This window comes from Peromyscus eremicus, chromosome X (assembly GCF_949786415.1).
Source record: "Peromyscus eremicus chromosome X, PerEre_H2_v1, whole genome shotgun sequence".
Lineage (NCBI taxonomy): Eukaryota > Metazoa > Chordata > Mammalia > Rodentia > Cricetidae > Peromyscus > Peromyscus eremicus.
The window spans coordinates 24,962,698-24,979,170 of record NC_081439.1 but is presented as its reverse complement, the minus strand read 5'-3'; the positions used below and the strand labels follow the sequence as shown (position 1 = coordinate 24,979,170).

Genomic DNA, 16,473 nt, shown 5'->3' with positions numbered 1-16,473 from the left:
TATTTATTCTTGAAAAAAATGGAAATTTAAATTATAAAATGAAACATTTCCCCAGCTATTAAGAGAAATGAAGCCATGTAGTTTGAAGAAATTGCTTTGTAGTCTAAGTGGATTAAGTCAGTCTCAGAAAGACAAGTATGTATTTTCTCTCACCTGTAGTTCTTAGATTTTAAATAGATACATAAAATCATGTATATATGAAAATCATACACACACACACAGACACACACACATTATATATATATATATATATATATATATATATATATATATATATATATATATATATATGAATGAAAGTAAAAACCAGAAGAACAAAGGGACTAGCAGCAGGATGAGGAAGGGTTGAAATGAAGACTGTAGGGAGGTACATTGAGGAATATGTCTAATATATGTAGGGTAATTGTATGGAAATGTCTTTGTGTAGCATGGTAACGTGTATGATGAACACATACAGTAAAATTAAAACACTAGTAATAAAGAGATTTGAAAACACCCTCTCCTAGAATAATTTATTGGGCTGTCCTCCCCCTCCATTTCTTAGTGGTGATGTGAGATGGTACAACCAATGCCTATGTAAGCAGATGACATGAAGGGAACAGTGGGCGCATTGTGACATAGCGCTGGGCTTCTTCAGGCAGGTTACCTGAACAGCAGACGCGTGGTTGTGGTACTGTCCCACGCCAAGGTAATAACTAAGGTAATGGCTTAAATATTTACCTAAGATGAGGTCTGAGCAGCAGAGTGGACAGCACAGATAGATACTAGATGGAATGATGGTTGATGTGTTAGACAGTAAGAAGCAAGAGACATTTCATTACACGGATCTGAATGGTGCGCAGTTGAAAACCTGTGAGCTATTTTCAGACTTTCTCATTGAAAGTCTCACAACGTAGTTGGACCCAAGTGACTGAAATCATGGGAAGTGAAACAGTGGATAAGAGAGAATACTGTATGTCTTTTATCTTTTTACTCTGATTGAAAGTAGGGACCCTATTGTAAAATTATTTGTGATGCCTGCTTCTTTCAGAAAACTTTTGGAAATAGTTTCGTAAGTTTCAAACATTTTGGCACTACCCTTTTAAATTATTGTATTGTATTCCATAATGTTAGCTGCTTAGATTAATTCTAATTTACTTTTATCATAGATAATATTGACATAAACATTTATTCATGTGTATGAGTGTATTGCCTGTGTGTATGTATGTGTACCATGTGTTTGCCTGGTTCTTGTGGAAGTCAGAGAAGGGGGTTAAATCCTCTGGAGCTGGAGTTAAAGATGCTGCCACATGGGTTCTGGGAACCAAACCTAGGTCTTCTACAGGGCGGCAAGTGTGTTCTCTGAGCCATCTCTCCAGCCTTATTTCTTTATAATTAAAAAAAGTGTTTGAAGGTCAATATCCCTTCCTTAGTGCCTCTCAAACTTTCTATCTTTTCCTTAATAGATCTATGTTTGCTTTGTTCAACACAGTGTTTGAAGGACATCTGTGCTGACTGGTTTTATGTCAACTTGACACAAATTAGAGTCTTCAGAGAGGGAGCCTCAGTTGAGAGAATGCCACCATAAGATCAGGCTGTAGGCAAGCCTATAGGACATTTTCTTAATTGGTGATTGCTGTGATGGTGCCATTGTGGGTGGTGCCACCCCTGGGATAGTGGTCCTGAGGTCTATAAGATAGCAGGCTGAGTAAACAATGAGAAGCAAGCCAGTAAGCAGCACTCCTCCATGGTCTCTGCATCAGCTCCTGCCTCCAGGTCCTGATTTCCTTCAATGATGAACAGTGCTGTGGAAGTGTAAGATAAATAAACCCTTTCATCCCCAACTTGCTTTTGGTCATGGTGTTCATCACAGCAATAGTCACCCTGACCAAGACAACTTCTTTTGCAATTTCTAGATATAAGCTTTACATAATAAAATAATTAAAGCAATAGTTAAAAAATCTAAATATACACACAATGAATAATTTTCAGGGAATAAAACTTCATTTTTTTTTCAGTCCTAGGGATGAACACTAATGCCTCATGGATGCTAGGCAAGCACTGTATCACTAAGCTACATCTTTAACACTGGGGAAAATCTTTTCATAACCTAATATTATGTATCTATACACTATATATATGCATGTATGTATATACATATGGATAAATATCTGCTTGCATTTGTATCCTGAGTGTGGTGATTAAACCACCATGCCCAGAACCATATTCTTTTTAAAAAGAAACCTGGCCGGACACCTTTAATCCCAGCACTTAGGAGGCAGAGGCAGGTGGATCTCTGTGAGTTCAAGGCCAGCCTGGTCTACAGAGCGAGATCCAGACAGTCACCAAAACTACAAGGAGAAACCCTGTCTCAAAATAAACCAAAACCAAAACCAACAAACAAACTAAACAAAACCAAAACCAAAACCAAACAAACAAACAAAAACAAAAAAGGAAGCCTGCCCGTATCCTTTGATGGTTTTAAATCCCAATGCTTTCAAAATCTTGAAGTCATTCACATGTTTGCAGAATGTATTCTCCCCTTTCTTTAGAAGATCTCATATCACAAGGAATACATTGGTCACACAAATTAACTAATTTAATCTGTAAAGAGTGTGTACAAGGCTTTAACTTCCATTTACCATATCTCACCCACACCTACTATTGCTATATCTTAAAAAGCATCTAGCTTGCACAAGAATTGCAAGAATAACTTAACAAATGCCTTTGGGTTTATTACTTCAATTCACAAAGTGTTTGCATTTTGTCATGGTTGCTTCTCCTGATGTATTCATAAATGCATGCAGACACTTGTATGCAACTCCATATATGTATGCACACCTCTGTATAATATATGTGGGAGGTGGTATATTAGTACTTATACATATATTTTTAAATGAACTATTTGTAAGTTGTAGGAATCATGGCCCTTCACTTCAGCTGGGTTAAGAAGACGTGAGAGGGGCAAAAAAAAAAGAAGTTGAAAAGCATTTATTTATTTTGTGTGTTTTCACACTTGTACACACATGTGCAGATGCATGCGCCCCATGCCATGTATGGAGGTTGGAGGACAACTTGTTGGAAGTTGGTTTTCTGCTTCCACAACGTGGTTCCCTGGGATCGAACTTAGATCATCAAGCTTGGTAGCAATCACCTTCTATGAGCTGAGCCATCTCACATATCTAAGTGGGAATAAAAAAGAAGCCAATTTCCAAGGTAAATGCTACAGGGTAGTTTTTTTTTTTAATTCAGTACTAAAGCAAAGGTCTTACAGTGATCAAAATATAAAAAATAATTTAAGCAAAATAGGTTATTGTTTGTTATTTATGATTCTTCATTATTGTACAATGGGAAGAGTCAAATTTATATTCCCAAATGACAACAAAGAAGATCCCAGGTTGTCGTCCCAGTGAGAGGGAATTCATCAGCCTTCTCTATGGGCGGAAGGAGTGGAGCTGGCACACTTCCTCCTCGGCCTCACAATCCCACCCGGCTCTGCCCCAGTGCTACTCCATCTTACATCTCCCAAGAACACAGAGATTCTCTTTCCGACCCCAGCGCAGTGATGAGAGGGAGGAGATGAAATACGATGCACTACAGTGCACTCAGCATGCAGAGTTATCCTTCCACGTTCGGGACACTGATGCTTTTCCTTCCTTGTCTCACCATTCAGAATTCCATCACGGATCAGTCAGTCATCAAGAATTTTTTTATTCTTCTTCTCTATTCTTAAAAGCTTCTCATTTTTAGTTCTGCCTTTTGTGCCCCCCTTTTAATAATAAAACAAATTTTCTATCTTTTCTTATTTTTTTTCTTTGCAGTGAGATTTTATTAAACATTCATGCATGCATATAATGTATTTGGATCCAATCTACCCCCTTTTCCCTTCCTTCCAATTCTTCCCCTACCCCCTCTTCCTTCTCTGGTTCCACATCCAAGCACGGCCAGGCAGAACAAAGCAGACTCACTGGTTATTCAATTAACAAAACCAAACCAAAACAAAACAGACCTACTAGTGTTTTTTTTCAAGAGTCCAGTCCCAAGGTTACGTAGACTATTTCACGCTTTGAGCTCACTTCAAGAATACTCCGTTATGTTAATTAAAAATATGTTGTCGTTGGAATCGTATGGTTCTGCTTCAGGGACAGGAGTGGATGAGTGCTGTCTAAAGCAGCACCAGAGTGCTCCACTTGCAGCACCTTCGTCAATGACAGAAAGACAGGAGCTTGTGTGAGAAGCAGGTAATTCTTAACGAGAGAAGCCCAGTAGTGCCTCCGAGCTCCTAAAGGATTTGCACTAGGAAAATTGCTGGCTGGTTGCTTCTGGACAAACCTTGACTGATTAGAAGCCCTTCCCCCACCTTCCGCCAGCTTCAGTCCCAGCTTATGTTTACTGTTTTTGTTTGATTTAGAGATAGGGCTTTGTTATGCAGCCAAGGCTGGCCTCAAACCTGGTAATCCTCCACCTCAGCCACCTCAAACCTGAGATTACAGGGGTTGGCCTCCATGCTTGTCCGTTGGCGGTGAGTTTCAAGGATCCTCAATTCCTCCGAAGGTAAACGGGCTAGTAATCTGTTAGTAAGGTGTGATTTGGTCACATAAGTGAGGGTGGGGCCCAGACACTGGCTCCTGTGAACAGTGCCACTTGGAAGGATTGAGTGTGGCCCTGCCATGTGTTGCACGCTGCATTTTTTTTTGTTCTTATCCAGCCTGGACCAATTTCACTGAACATAAACACACACACACACACACACACACACACACACACACACACACACACACACTGACGGGCACAAGGGCTCACTAGGGCTTACTAACACCAGTGCTCTCTTATGGTTTATGGCTAGTCATCATCTTTCCTATAATCATAGCTCATATACATGTAGTTCAATTTTTATCATAAGAGGTCTTAAAAATGCATGAAGCTTTCCTGTAGAGAACTATTATCAAGCAGTTGAAAGTCCAGCTCCCATTTTATTTGCCAACAGTGCTCAACATAATAAATATAATGAGAAGATTCAATGCTGGTGAATTCCTTCCCAGGTATTAGGGCAACAACCTGGAAATGTTCTTTCCTGCCACTTTGAAACTTAAAGTTGACTGTGGAAAAATCACATCTTACTCAAACTGAATTAAATGTAAATAAGCTGGGCTCTGAAGACTTTAGTGGGAACAAATGGCGATAGTATCCAGCTGCCCCACAATGGCTCTCTGTTTAAACCCCTCCCAGCCCTTCTATGTTGGAAGTAAATGTCTCACTCTCTGCCAAATACATTTATGGTTCTGCATGTCTCTCCTGATACAGCACTGAAAGATTTGCATGCATACCACCTTCTCAGTAAATCCTGCAGACAGAGATGGTAAGCAATTTGGCTGCATTTATTCTGATTTTCAATGAGCAGCCTCTCTCTTTAAAATTAAAATTTTTACTGAGAAAATTATAGATTCATGTGCTGTTCCAAGAAATAATGAAACAAGCTCTCTTGTGCACTTAGCTTCCCTCAGTGGGAAGATGCAACCTCTTTGCAATGGTATAGTAAAATGTCACAACTGGAAGTCAATATTCATGGCCCGGAGAGATGGATGGCTCAGTGGGTAATGTGGTTGCCATAGAAGTATGAGGATCTGAGTTCAGATCTCCAGATCACATGCAAATGCCATGCCAATATGGAGGCTTCTCTGTAATCACAGTGTTTGGGAGGTGATGACAGAGGAGCCCTAGAGCAAGCTGGCTATCAAGAGTAGCTGAATCAGTGAGCTCTGAGTTCAAGTGAGAGACTCTGAACCAACATATATAAGATGGAGAGCAATTGAGGAAGATACCTGACATCAATCTCTGGCTTCCATACGTGCATGTACACATATATACATTTACCTCCACACATGAACACATGCATGCACACGACATACACATAAATGCTGACAAAAAGAAAAAAAAACATTCATGAAAGCTACTGATCTTTTTCAAAGTTTCCCAAATTTACTTGTATTCACCCGTGTGTGTGTGTGTGTGTGTGTGTGTGTGTGTGTGTGTGTGTGTATCTTTGGTTTCATATAATTTATCATATGTGTAAGAGCATACCTTTAAAAAAGATTTATTTTAAAATTCTTAAATATAGATGTATGTGTGTTTATGTGTGGGTATGTGAACATGAATGACAAGGGAGTCCAGAACAGGGCGTTGGATCTCCTGGAGCTAGAGTTGTGTTACAGCTCTAAAGGGAAAGGTGTCCTGGCAGTTGGGGGCCAAGAAATACTACAAAGTCACACCACATAACAAACCTCACACAAAAGATTTATTGGGAGAGGCACAAGAGGGTGGCTGCCTCTGCTTGGGAACTGAGCAGGAGGCGGGCTTTATGTAGGGTTTCTTTGGGGAGGAGTTTTCCAAGGTGGAGATTTCCAGGGTGGGGATTGGTGAGATTTCAATCCAAGCCCAAGGACTGATGGGATTTCTAGCTCGGGGATTGGTGGGTTTGAGCTCAGGGACAAGCTCAGAGTTGGTGGGTTTTCAACCTCAGGGATTGGTGGAGTTTGGTAGGTTTTCAAAGCTGGCAGTAGACTCAGACCTTTTACTCTACAAGAGTTACAGGCAGTTTGTGAGCTGCCTGATGTGGGTGCTGGGAACCAAACTCTGGTTCTCTCCAGCCCCATAAGAACATAACCTTGAATTAGTATTTATAGTCTTTGGAATCTCTCTTCTAGAGAAACTTGCAGGTATGCCCAAAGCAATGTATTCCAACACTGATTACAGTATTTATCTAGCACTCCAAGAAATAGCAACATCTGGCTCATCATTAGCGAACAAGGAAATGCTCCCCCCCCCCCCCCCCCCCCGAGACAGGGTTTCTTTGTGTAGCCCTGGCTGTCCTGGAACTCACTCTGTAGATCAGGCTGGCCTCGAACTCACAGAGATCCACTTGCCTCTGCTTACCAAGTGCTGGGATTAAAGGCATGTACCATGACCACTGGGCACAAGGAAATACTTTGGGCTCAATGTGAAATACAGTGGAGAGTAAAGAAATGAATATATCTACATATGGGACAACAGAAAGCTTTCCAGACTAAGTATACAATCTCTAGGACAGGATGATAATAAATTTACACTGGGGTAAAGATGTACAAGGGTAAGTGTATGCGTGCACAGAAATGCATTAAAAATACAAAGGATGCCACAAAGTGTGTCAATGCACACCTGCAGTCTTAGCGCTCTGGAGGTGGAGGCAGGTTTGCTACCAAGTTCGAGGCTTGCCTGACTGCATAGTATGCTCCAGGCCAGCCTGAGCTACACAGCCGCCCTCTAGCTGAAAAAGCACGCGAAAAAGCACGCAGTGGTTCAAAGTAGTTGCTAAATGTTTCAATTGAGAATCTAAACATCTGAGACAGAAACAAATCTCCGGCGTTTGGAAGCCAGCCTGTGCTTGAGAATAGCTCAGAGACTTTTGGGGAGATGATAGTCTCTTCTACCTGGAAGAGAGGAAAAGTGGGAGTCTTTGCAGAGCAAAGTGATTCTCCTGGTGCAGGAGAATGTCATGGGTGGTGAATAGATAGGGGGCAGGAAAAGCAGCAAGCTGCTGAGGCTGGGAGGCCCTGCTCACACTGGGTTCCTTTCAGACCCATTGGTGGTGGCCACACGAGCGATTGCCTCGAAGCAGCACCTGGGAATACGGTGGAAAATGGAAATTGGAAAGTCACTCATACTGAAAGCCTGAACACGCATGTGGGCAAACTGAGGGCACCTTAACAGCACAGCTCTTTTCCCAACTGGCAATTCAGATAGTGGAGCTCTTTCACACCTGTGGTGGTGACCCTGCGATCCATTTTCCTAACAGCAACCATTCAGCTGTTATTTACAAGTAAAATCAAAATGTGTACAGGAAAGGCAAAATAGGGCATGGGATGAACTCGCAGCCCCCCAAAGAGGAAAACAAGTTCTTTCTATGCCTCTCCACCTCTACCCTTTGCATTTTTGTAACATACAGACACATTTTTCCATAAGACACTCCCAGCAAAATTGAAACCACATGTGCAGATGGCCAGGCTGGGCTGTACATGTTCCTGTGCAGGCAGTTCCTGTGAGCTGCGGCAAAAGCAACTCTCTCAGCTCTTGGATGCTGGGGCTTGTCTAGGAGGCCCCTACATAGCAAACAGCTCTCAGGAGCTTTAACAACTGCTTCCTACGCAAACACCCAGCTCCCTTCGTTCTCCAAAAGTTACAAAGTGTAAATTTCTTCCCTGATAAACTCTGAAGCTTGCTCCCTGATTGGTCTCAGTTTAGTAAAGGACGTGACATCAGCAACTTTGCAGACTTGAGGCCTGGGGGCTGTTGTGGACTTCGGCCGGTCTCCAGCCTGCTAGGTGGAGTGTATGTGTGTGTGCGCGCACGTGTGTGGTGTGTGGGGTGTGTGTGTGTCCGCATGAGAGTCTGTTTGACCACAGGTGGTACTCACATTACCCTGCCTGTGCTGTTCTCTGCTGCAGATTGCCTGGACCAGGACGTGTGCAGTTCAGCCAACCACAGAACTGGAATTTCCCAGGGGCGCCAGAAGCATGGCATTCTGGTTTTCCTGAGCAACTGAAGTGGAACGTAGTTTGCTGGCCCGCGAGAGTACTATGGATGGTCAACAAGGGGGCAGGATGGACAAGCCAGGAGGCTCTCCTCACCTCAGATTCCTTTCAAACCCATTGATGGGGGGTGAGTCATAGAAGATGTGAAATCCGAGTGCTGGGGAGGGTGGTTAATGTGCTCAAGAGAGAGAAGAGATCTGGACTATGTCAGTGGGTCTTTCTGTGGGATATCCATTGGGTAGCTACTGGACAGATGTCCATCCACAGCTTGCTAGTCTGCATTCCTCATGTGGTTATTTAAAAATATACCTTTATCTGTAGAATCATAAAGATGAAACAAATTTTAATTATCACATAACATTTTTTAGTGGTGAAAACTTTTGCTCCAAGGAATCATTCTTTTGTGGGTCAGATGTATTACTTATTAAATAGGTTTAAGAGTTACTTATAAATAGCCATGTTTTGGTCTCCTGTGTAGTCCAGGTTGACCTTAAACTCATTATCCTTCTGTCTCAGCCTCTGTAGTGCTGACATTACAGGTGTGTGTGTGTGTGTGTGTGTGTGTGTGTGTGTGTGTGTGTCTGTCTTTCTGTCTGTGTGTGTGTATTTATGTATGTGCATGCATGTATATGTGCACCACCTCATTGGCTCTTATAGGAACATTTAAATTGCTAAAACATTTCTTTCATTAAAAGTTCTCTTAGATATTTCATATTTGGTGAAGCTGGGCTTGTCAAGGATGTTGGCTGGTTGATTGCCTTTAGAAAGGAGACTTGGAACATGCTGGGAAGGTTTCTTACAGGTGTGAATTGCACCTGTTGGTTGACACATTGGCTAATGTAGAGTCTCATGCATTCACTCACTGTCACTCTCCTGTAAACATTCGGCAGGTTCCAGGTGAAGGAATTCTGGGCCTAAGTGTTCAAGGAGACAGTATTACATTCAGTACACTGGTAGGCTGCCCATAACACTTGTCTATTAGAAGTACAATAAACAGGAGTTCTAAAGTATGTAAAGGGAAAACAATAGAAGGTAGGTGATACAAAATGCCTTCCATCCCTGATTGAGGAGACAGGCTTGCACATTCTTTTTTCCCGGTTTTCCTTGCAAACTGTGCAGGGCCCTCAATGGTGAGCAGGGCTTCCATCCACAAAGACAGAGCTGAGTTTATCAGTATGTATTGGGCACACATTAGGAATAGTAGGAAGGTAGAGTGGTATCAAGACTCACTTTCACAAAAGGGTTTGATGAGTGTTTTTTAAAACATCAATCCAGTCATTGTTGGAAATGGTGAATTCGGGAGTGTTCTGAACACTCACTTTGCAGCAATGGCTTCTGTTTTTGTTTTTGTTTGTATGTGGAGAAAGGAACTATCCACTTTAGAAAGTGGCCAGGTTGTTCCAGCTAGGATGGAGAGTATCTTGGAGTCAATTTTAGTGAGAATTAATTTGGAGAGATGGAACTGGATGATGAAGATTGTGTGAGTGTGCCCCCCCTCTCGTGTGTGTGTGTGTGTGTGTGTGTGTGTGTGTGTGTGTGTGTACATGAAAATGAGTGCATGCACTAAATACTGGAGTGTGAAGGTGGAGGTCAGAGGCCAACATTGGGATGTTGCACTACTGCTCTCTCCCATGTTTTTAGAGACAGGGTCTGTTTCTCACTGAACCCGGAGTGTACATGTTTCGGCAAGACTGGATGGCCAGAGAGCTTCCCAGATGTGCCTCCTTTGCTCCTCGAGGCACTGGGATACAGGTGTATGCTCCCATGCCTGGCTTTTTTTTTTTTTCCGAGACAGGGTTTCTCTGTGTAGTTTTGCGCCTTTCCTGGAACTTGCTCTGTAGCCCATGCTGGCCTCGAACTCACAGAGATCCACCTGGCTCTGCCTCCCAAGTGCTGGGATTAAAGGCTTGCGCCACCACCGCCCGGCCATGCCTGGCTTTTTACTTGGATGTTGGGGATCTGAAGGCAGATCCTTGGCAGGCACTTCACTCACTCAGCCATCTCCACTGCCACTGGATGCTAAAGCTTTCAAAGCTGTGTGAAGTGGTTTCGGCTTTGTGAGTTCGGGAACTGCAAGTCACTGATGGTTCTGGTGCAGAGACCTGGTAATACAAAAGACTCCAAGTAGATTAATATAGTACTCCAAGTTAGGATAGATTATGGGGACACGCAAAAAATGGCTGTGCTAATCCACTGGTTCTCACATGCTTCAGCATCACCTAAAGGAGTTGTTAAAAGGAAAGTGACAGGACTAGAGTGAAGCCTGGATATCTTCATCTTCAACCAGGTCCTAAGTGATGCTGACAGGGAGTGTCATGGACCACACTTTAAGAATCGCTGCACAAATTCAAGCATATACCTGATACCTAGGCCAGACTTCCTAAATGATGCAGAAAGGGCTTTAATTCTAAAGGAGAGAGAAATCGGATTGTGCTGCTTGATTCGATATTGTGGCAAACCGAGAGAAAGCATCCTAAATTGTCAAGTTTTCAACCTCACATTAGGTTAGACAGAACTAGATACGAGGGAAGTTTGAAGGAGTGACGGCTTAGGAGTGGAGTGAGAAAGGAAGAATGCAGAGTTCTCTTCCTCTAGCTATATGTCCATGTTCATGTATGTGTATATATGGGTATGCATGCATATGTATGTAGATATGTGTGAAGGTCCGGGGTCAGTGTCACGTGTGGTCGTTAAACTTTCTCCACCTTAATTTTTTGAGGCAATTTCTCGCTGAACTTGGAGCATGCTGATTCAGTAAGAATAGCTGGCTAGAGAGCTGCAGAGGGCCCCCTCACCACTGTCACCCCGCACTGGGATTATAGACACATTGCTATAGTCGTTTTTTTTTTTTTTATGTGGATGCTGTGGATCTGAACTCATGTCCCCATGCTTATGTGGCCAGCGTTTTAGTAAGTTGACTGTCTTGCTAGCTCACCAGAGTTTTATTTTGGACATAAAAGTATGAATAACATTGCCGAATCCACGTACCCTGATGATATGGGGCTAATGTTGGAAATGAACACAGGTTGAGTGTAAGAAGCCTCAGAATGTTCTGCAGAGGGCTTGTGGTTGAAACCTAGTGAAAGAAGAAATTTTCCAATGGCCAGGAACGGGCACCTAGGGACAGCAAAGAAGTGGGACCAGTAAGTTGGATAGAAAAGCAGAAAGGGATTTCTGATGTTACTACTCCATAGAGCCTAAAGAGATAGTAGTTTTCAAAGACACAGGAATCATAGGCTAGATGCCTGGACACTTGGACATACCTGCTTGCTTACATCTTCCTTCTCTTATCCAGAATGACAGATTCCTTCCCACCTCCCACATCCAACAGAATCACCGCCCCCATGCAACTCTCTTAGTTTTTTTCCTCTTCTCAAGTAGACTTTTTTTGCTCCCTGCTCTGCAGCAGCAGGAGCTGGTTGCATTTGTTTACCCTTCTGAGGCCTTGACCTTGGTGAAGTGTGGAATGTGGAACATTCAGAATGTTGTTTTCCAAAGTTGGCTCCAAGACACTCAGCTCAGTTGAAGGTACCGTCTGGCACAAGGACAAATCAAAAGGAAGCATAGGCCTAGGTATGGGTCATTCTTTTCTCTGCTCTCTTCTCCAGAGGAAGGGAGGAAAGGATGGGAAGATGGAGAGCCAATTCTTCACAGAGGTTTGTTTAATGCTCGACTCTGCTGTCCCAAGGACAGGGAAAGAATACCATTACCCCCTGAAAGTTCTTTGCTGGGAATTGAATTATACTTCCCAAAAGATACTTTGAAATCCTAACTAGCCTTTGCACTTCAAAAAGAGACTACCATTGGGAAATTGAGTGGCTGCAGGTATAATCACTAAAAGGAAGCCTCTCTGGCATGGGTTGGATCCTTAATCCCAGAAGACTGTTTTTGTTTTCGATAAGAAAAGGAGAGGGAGCACTCGGAGAGAATGCTGTGGAGGCAGAGGCAGGGACAGTGATTGGACAAGGGATCTACGAACCAAGGGAAGCCAAGGATGGCCGTCCAGTGTGAGAAACTAGAGGAGGTGAGACTTTGGAAAGCGCATGCACGGCCTTGCCAGAGCTTTCAGAGGGCTTCTAGACCTCTAGCCTCACAACTGCAGGAAAATACATTCCAGTTGTCTCTAGCCACCTAGTGTGAGGTTTGTAACAGCACTCTAGGAAACTAATTCACACTACTTGTAGACACTTCACAAAATACACTGAAGGGTAAATTAGCCTCCCTAATTCCACCAATTGCTCATTTATTAGTATCTATCCTTAAGTTTTGAAAAACATTTTTTACATTTATTCCTTTTGTATGCATGTGAGTGTGTGCCTGTGGAGGTCAGAGGACAGTTTGAGGGCAGAGGTTCTCTCCTTCCGCCATGTGGACCCCAGCGATCGAACTCAGGCATCAGGCTTGGTGGCAAGTATCTTTACCTGCTGAGCCATCTCTCTGGCACAAGTTGGTTTTCTTTTGTTTGTTTGCCTGGAAGCTCATTCCTATGTAGATAATTCCTTCTTTACAAAATTGAGCCCACCCTATTAGAAGAGAATTTTCACATTTAAGCAGAGAGTAGGCAATAATAGGCATTGAAAGGAAGGAATTTTCATCTTCTGATGGGGGACTTTAGGATATTGAGACAACTTGGCAGAGGATGCTCTGAGGGTGTCCTGTCTGTGTAAACAGAAGAGGTGATAATGTGAAATTGTGGAGAGCAGGAGGGAGGAGAGTACAGAGAGGGGAAGTGAAGGAGAGGGGAGGAACGGGAGGGCTGGATAACAGATGGAGTACATAGGACCATCTTGCTCAACCAGTCTCATGCTTGCCCCAGCCTCTCATCATCAGGATCTTCTCCAGCGTTGTGGGGTTGGTTCATGCCACTGTATCTGCCTGTATCACGTCTCAGATACTCCAGTCTCTTTAGAGCAACTCCCTGTCCCACTTTTGACCTTGCAAAATGTTTCCTAACATGGATGGATTTATGCTACTGCCCCACATTTACTAGGGTTCTTAGAGCTTCCTTAATAGCTCTTTTCAGAATGTAGCAATTAGTGCACTTTAAATCTCTCCTGAAATAATGGAAATCTTAGAAATTGTTCCAGAAACTATAATAAAAATGAAATGGCAACCTTCCTAATGTGCCACAGGCTTGATAGAGACACTCTCCTTTTCAAGGGTGAGTTTAATGACACTAATTGGAGGACTTGTGGAGTAGTTTTGTCATGAGAGTTCCCTGCCCTAGTTTACCCATAAGCTACAATGCTGGATCCATGGTGTTACCAGTGACCTCATTCGGCATCCATTTTGTTTCTGGCAGTAAAGCCAAATATAGACCATAGTTGAACAAATACTGGGAATGAGTACTCAATATGCCAAGACTGTGTACAGTCTGTTGCATACAATGACTCTTGGATTTCAAAGACTCTGGTGGAGTTGACAGACAAAAGGTATTATGGCATTGAATCTCCCCATCATCTCATGGATAGTCTCCTCCCACGAGCACCACCCATGGTCTGATAGGAACATAGGTCCCCTCTTCTGCTTGCTCTGCTCCTTCTAGCTGGCAGCTGGCAGGAAGTGGGGGAGGCTGCCTTAGGATTTTACTGGCCATGGACAGAGCCTGTAGCTCAGTGCCGACTCCATGCGTGTGCCCTGGAAACTCCTGGAGGAGTACGTTCTAGGTCTTTCCTCAGTTGCCTGTCCCACAGAGCAAGTCTCAGCTTTCTGCCCGGTGTTCTATAGAGAAAAGGGTGTGTGGATTATGTCTATGCTGCAAAATTAGGGTGTTTGCTTCCTCCTCCCTTCCTCCCCCTCCTTCCCTCCTTCCATCTCTTCCTTCCCCCTTGCATGTGCAGTCTGTGCTGTGCCAATGCTAGAAAAGTGTTAACATATTAATCTTACCAGTATCAATATCTAGGTTTGTATATAACCTGGTGTTCTGAGGTATGCTGAAGGTAGAGTCCTTGTATAAACTTAAGAAAGGGCCGGGCGGTGGTGGCGCCGCCGGGCGGTGGTGGCGCACGCCTTTAATCCCAGCACTCGGGAGGCAGAGCCAGGCGGATCTCTGTGAGTTCGAGGCCAGCTTGGGCTACCAAGTGAGTTCCAGGAAAGGCGCAAAGCTACACAGAGAAACCCTGTCTCAAAAAACCAAAAAAAAAAAAAAAAAAAAAGAAAGGTTTAGGCTACCGACATGTTTTTCTTCTGGCAGGAGCATGAGCTTAATAAATGCTATACCAAAATGGCTTTAAAGATGGAAGGGTAAGCCTTGAATATTGTTGATGGAAACATACAGGGGGACAGCCGCTTTGGAAAGTACCCTCAGAGGCTAAACATAAGAAGTCTCATTCTTTGGGGGTAGACACAAATAATTGAAAACATACGTCTATCCTCAAATGTGGACAGGAATGTTTATTCCTGCTAACCCTAAAGTGGAAAGAACACAATTTTGCTTCACCTGATGAATGAGTCAATAAAATGTAGTCTGTCCATACAATGATGGGGTGAAGTGCTAATGCGTGCTACAGGGTGGATGCGGCTTGGAGCGTGCTGAATTAAAGGAGTCAGTCCCAAAGAACCACATGTCATACAGTTTCACTTAGATGAACTGTCTAGAATAAGCAAATCCTTAAAGACAAGAAACAGATCAATGCTTGTCAGGGGCTGGGGCAGGTGCAGATGTGGAGTGAATGCTAATGGCCATGAGGTTTCTTCTCAAGGTAATGAAAATGGCCTGAGATTGATTGTGGTGTTGGTTGCACAACTCTGTATTTATAATGAAAAGCAATGGATTGTATATACTTCCAATGGGCAGATCGTATGTGGGTTTTAGCTCAATGAAAACGTTCACTAGCTATCTAGATATAGATATTAGTATTGTCGGTCTTGTGGTGTGTTCCCAAACCACACCCTATACTTATTAAAGATACAGGCTGTCTCTGCATGATTTCAAAGTATCAAATAGACTTGGTTTTGACCTTGGGGAGGAGCATCATTCTGTATTTGCTGTAACAAAGAGGAGTGCTGCTTCCTTGATAATTAAGTAGGAACCAAGACCCAGTTTTTGGCCTTCATTTAATAATATAGTTGCAACACTTTAATGGCATCTGAACAGAGTTGTAATTTAGGCCCTAAATTACCTTCCTGGACTGTTTAGGGTGTCAAATATAATAATCTTACACAGCATTAAAAACATAGAGGATTTTAACAACTGTATTTCTTAGCAGCCGAGTGCACATGTACTAAAAACGGATTTTAAAAACCATCCTTAAAATTTGGCTTTTCTTGCTGAAGATTTTCTCTGAATGATGTCCGCCATTATCAACACCCAAAGAATGGGATTACCTGCACTTTTTATTCTAATTCAGAATCTGATCTTTCCAAACCTGTAATCTGAATTTAAAACTCCCTAGAAGCAGTAGTGCTTTTCCTGAGAGAATTAGGAACCTCTGTGAATGCTGTGAGGATATGTACCAAGTCTAAGATTTTGAAGATAGGAAAAGCCATTTCCCTTAAGGTGTTTTGTCTCCAGACCTCAGTGACCCCAGTAAGAAAGCACTGGATGGGCTGCATGTAGGTGGCCCCGCCAGCATCCTTTCATGTACTAAATGCTTAATGAGTCCATTTGCAAGGAGGGTAATTTGCTCACTGGGACATATTTTCCAGGACACTGATGGCTCCAGGTGGCAGGCAGACCTCAGCTAACACGTGTTAGGTACAAAGTGTTCTTGTCTTCCTCTTCGTGGCCTTTCAGTCTGTAAGGCATTAGCAATTCCCCTCGCTCGCAGGCTCTCTCAGCCTTTAACAGCCCTTAAGTGCCCATGCAAGGAGCAAGGAGCATTAGACAGTTGCACCTTGCTTGCGTGTCGTTTGCTCATCAAAGCAAGGCAGAGCTGGAGCTGATGCCGACTCAGGCAAACCTCCCCCATAGTAGCTTCCTGCATCT

The 16,473-nt window shown here is 43.1% G+C and overlaps 1 protein-coding gene across 3 annotated transcripts in view; it reads left to right on the top strand.

Moving 5' to 3' along the window:
- Positions 1-591: 591 nt before the first annotated feature.
- The window catches only part of Asb9 (ankyrin repeat and SOCS box containing 9), a 39,093-nt gene continuing 23,211 nt past the window's right edge, over positions 592-16,473 (top strand). Inside the window, exons 1-2 of one of the 3 annotated variants that reach the window (XM_059250266.1) lie at positions 592-688; positions 8,460-8,673. In XM_059250266.1, the coding sequence (XP_059106249.1) occupies positions 8,592-8,673 (82 nt within the window). In that variant the 5' untranslated portion in view covers positions 592-688; positions 8,460-8,591. Of the gene's footprint in view, positions 701-8,263; positions 8,337-8,459; positions 8,674-16,473 lie in introns of those variants that run through there. The other 2 variants (XM_059250265.1, XM_059250267.1) reach the window with 2 other exon arrangements.